Source organism: Octodon degus, unplaced genomic scaffold (genome assembly GCF_000260255.1).
Source record: "Octodon degus isolate 3935 unplaced genomic scaffold, OctDeg1.0 scaffold00116, whole genome shotgun sequence".
NCBI classification, from domain to species: domain Eukaryota; kingdom Metazoa; phylum Chordata; class Mammalia; order Rodentia; family Octodontidae; genus Octodon; species Octodon degus.
This window is the reverse complement of record NW_004524692.1, coordinates 5270956-5274122: the sequence shown is the minus strand read 5'-3', so window position 1 is coordinate 5274122 and position 3167 is coordinate 5270956. Positions and strand designations below refer to the sequence as shown.

Below are 3167 nucleotides of genomic sequence, written 5' to 3'. Positions count from 1 at the left end.
CTTCTCGTTCTTCTCCTTCTTCCTCCTCCTCTTCCTCCTCCTCTTCTTCCTTCTCCTCCTCCTCCTCTTCTTCTTCTCCTCCTTCTCCTCTTCCTTCTTCTCCTTCCTCCTCCTCTTCTTCCTCCTCCTCCTCTTCTTCCTCCTCCTCCTCCTCTTCTTCCTTCTCCTCCTCCTCTTCTCCTCCTCCTCCTCGTCTTCTTCCTCCTCCTCCTCCTCCTCCTCCTCCTTCTTCCTCCTCCTCTTCTTCCTCCTCCTCTTCTTCCTTCTCCTCCTCCTCTTCTTCTTCTCCTCGTCCTCCTTCTCCTTCTTCTTATGCCTTTTTGAGAAAGAGTCTCATGATGCAGTTCAGGCTGGCCTTGAACCACTTTGTAGCCCAGGCTGACCTTGCTCAAACTGTGAACAATCCTCCTGCCTCAGCCTCTTGAGTGCTGGGATTACAGGCATGTGCTTCAGCATTCTTGATGAGGTGAAAGCAGATTGTGGAGTCTGCATTTGAGCAGATAGAATGCAACTGAAGGAGGTTGTAACTGGTGCATGAAACAGCTTGGTTTTGTGCCTCAAGTTGTGGCATGTGCCTGTAAATTCAGCTCTTGGGAGACTGAGGCAGGAAGTTTAATGTGGGATTAAAGCCAGTATGGGCTACATGGAAGATCCTCTCAAACAAAGAGAGAGAAATGTTTGATGTTGTGAGTTTGATATGCGTATGGTTCCTATGGATGATGAGGTGTTGAGTATAAGATGAACATCTGTGGTTAAAATGTGTGAAAGGAAGAGATGAGTGTACTGAGCCTGACACTGGGAAGGCCACCCACACGTATTTTTGGATAATTGCAATATCCACTTTCCTCAGAAGTTTCTCTAATAGTTCCCCTTTCCAATGTATCTGACGAGCTTTCAGCTGCACTTTGAACTTCCTGACTTTCTACTATACACTGACCTGAAGCTCAAACTTAAAAAGTCGCCTTACATTTATTTAAAATCTACCATGGCTCAGGCAGCATCGTAAATGCCTCACTAGTGCATGCAATCCTTACTTCAGCTCTGGGAAGTAGACACTGCTGCCATTATCTCCAGCTACAATGCAGGGAACTAAAACAGAAGAAAGTGGTTGGTGAAGGTGACTTAGCAAGACTGAAGTCCATAGCCAGCCTCAGTCTGCGTTCTAACCTACTGTCGCATTATGTAGCATTAGGACTTACTTCCATTTTTAACCTTTTCTCTCATTCTTGGAGGCACCTTCATGAGACGCAAAATCAAGCAGCAGGTGGGCTGCAACTCCCTGGAAATGTTGACAAGTACCTGTGCCACTGTCACACAGATTCCCTCTTCACTCTCTGTCAAAATCCTATCACTCCCAGCACTTGGGAGGTTGGAACAGGAGGATCTCTGTGAGTTTGTGGCCAGCCTGGGCTACATAAGTGAATTCAAAACCAGCCTCCTGCACTCCATAGTGAGACCTTATCTAAAAAGAAAAAAAAAAAAAAAAAAAGTCCTATCACTCTTTGAATGTCCTGAGGAATACTAACTTCTCCACGGGTTCCCCTCCTTACCTGTAGAGATCTGTTGGTCTCCTTCGGATGAATTCTATCCAGGGAGACACGGCGGCAGGAATGAGAAAGGATAAAGAAGGCAAAAGCTGGGCTAGGTGGTCGCTGGCCTGCCTGGTAGGCAAGAATAGTAAAATGCCACAACAAAGCCAACTTGTATTTATACCTTTGCAAAGTTAGTAACACGTGACACAGGTTGCCCCCTGACCAGTAACTGACATTAACTGACAGTCAGGGTGCTTATCTCAGGACTGAGGTAGCTTGTTTGCTTTAGGCGCTGAGGCCTAGTCCCGCCTACACACCTTTGACTGATTTTCCAGCTTCTGCAGCTCCCAACACTTACCAACCCCAAACCTTGCCAAACACAGAGCCCTGGGAGCTCCCCTTCCTCTGAACCCCCTCAGCATTTTCTCCATACTCCTCCAGTGCCTCTAGGAACATGGCTTTTACAGTAAGCTGTACATGTGCTAATCTCCACCATGAGAATGTTGCCTTCAGTAGGGGCAGGGGCCATATTCTTTTCCTTGGGGTGGAACTAGGATGAGCTGCAATGTAGGAAGTCAGTGAAAGTTTGTTGATAAGCTCTAGGTTGCAAAACAATGAAGTTATATATCCCAGAAGGAAATCTAGCATGACATATGCCAATTTTCTAATCTTCTGTCATGACTGTAGATTACCTGTGTAATCTACACCCAAAAGAAAAAACAAACAAACAAAAAAAAACAACCCCAAACCCTGCTCTCTGGGTAGACTCTGGGAAAATCACTTACGTATATAAGGTTTAGCAGAGAACTTTCCGGAGCCATTTTAATCAATCTAAAGAATGTTTCATATGAGTTCATTATATTTTCTTCAGCTATAAAAGAAAGAGTTCTGAGAACTTTTGAGAGAGACCTCGTGGGATAGCCTGGGGATGATCATGGGCAAGGACTGGGCAGTGGCTGAGAGGGCCCTTAACGGGCTCTTCTCAGTGCAGAGGCTCAGGCCCCTGATGGTCCTTGCTTTCTTTCTTGTAGCTCCAGTTGCTGGGATCTCTGGTAAGTTCCCCACCCACCTCTTCTCCCTTGCCCAGCTCCAGCTTTTCTTCCACCAATGCCCTGTCTGGAGATACTCTGACAGGAAGGTCAGGGCCAGGAGAGGGTCACCACTTCCAGAAGGTTCCCTGCCCACACCTCCTCCCAGACACAGTGGTGTTGGACGGCTGGGGTCCACAGGTGCTTTAGCCCTTCTGATTCTATTATGGTGATGCATTACAAGCATTGTCACAGTAAGTGAGAATTCTGTCCTCTCTTTTAACTGCTTTTCACTCTAAATAAAAAAAAAAAATCAAGAACTTTGAAAAAGTTGATCTCAGAGAAGTAGAATAATAGTTACCAGAGCTTGGGAAGGGGAAGGGAGGATGGAGAGAGGAGTTTTAGTGGTATAAGGGTACAGTTGGATGGAGGAAAAACTTATCTTTTGTGGCACCTAAGAGTAAGTATGGTAGACAACAATTAATGATATATTTCAAAATAGCTAGGAGAGAGGATTCTTTCTTTCTTTCTTTCTTTCTTTCTTTCTTTCTTTCTTTCTTTCTTTCTTTCTTTCTTTCTTTCTTTCTTTCTTTCTTTCTTTCTTTCT

General features: G+C 45.2%; 1 protein-coding gene across 2 annotated transcripts in view; it reads left to right on the top strand.

Moving 5' to 3' along the window:
• Window positions 1–3167, top strand: part of LOC101576272 (low affinity immunoglobulin gamma Fc region receptor II) — an 18061-nt gene that overhangs the window by 3852 nt on the left and 11042 nt on the right. For both annotated transcript variants that reach the window (XM_012516642.2, XM_023699741.1), the window contains exon 2: window positions 2564–2584. In XM_012516642.2, coding sequence (XP_012372096.2) covers window positions 2564–2584 — 21 coding nt within the window. The remainder of the gene's footprint in view (window positions 1–2563; window positions 2585–3167) is intronic.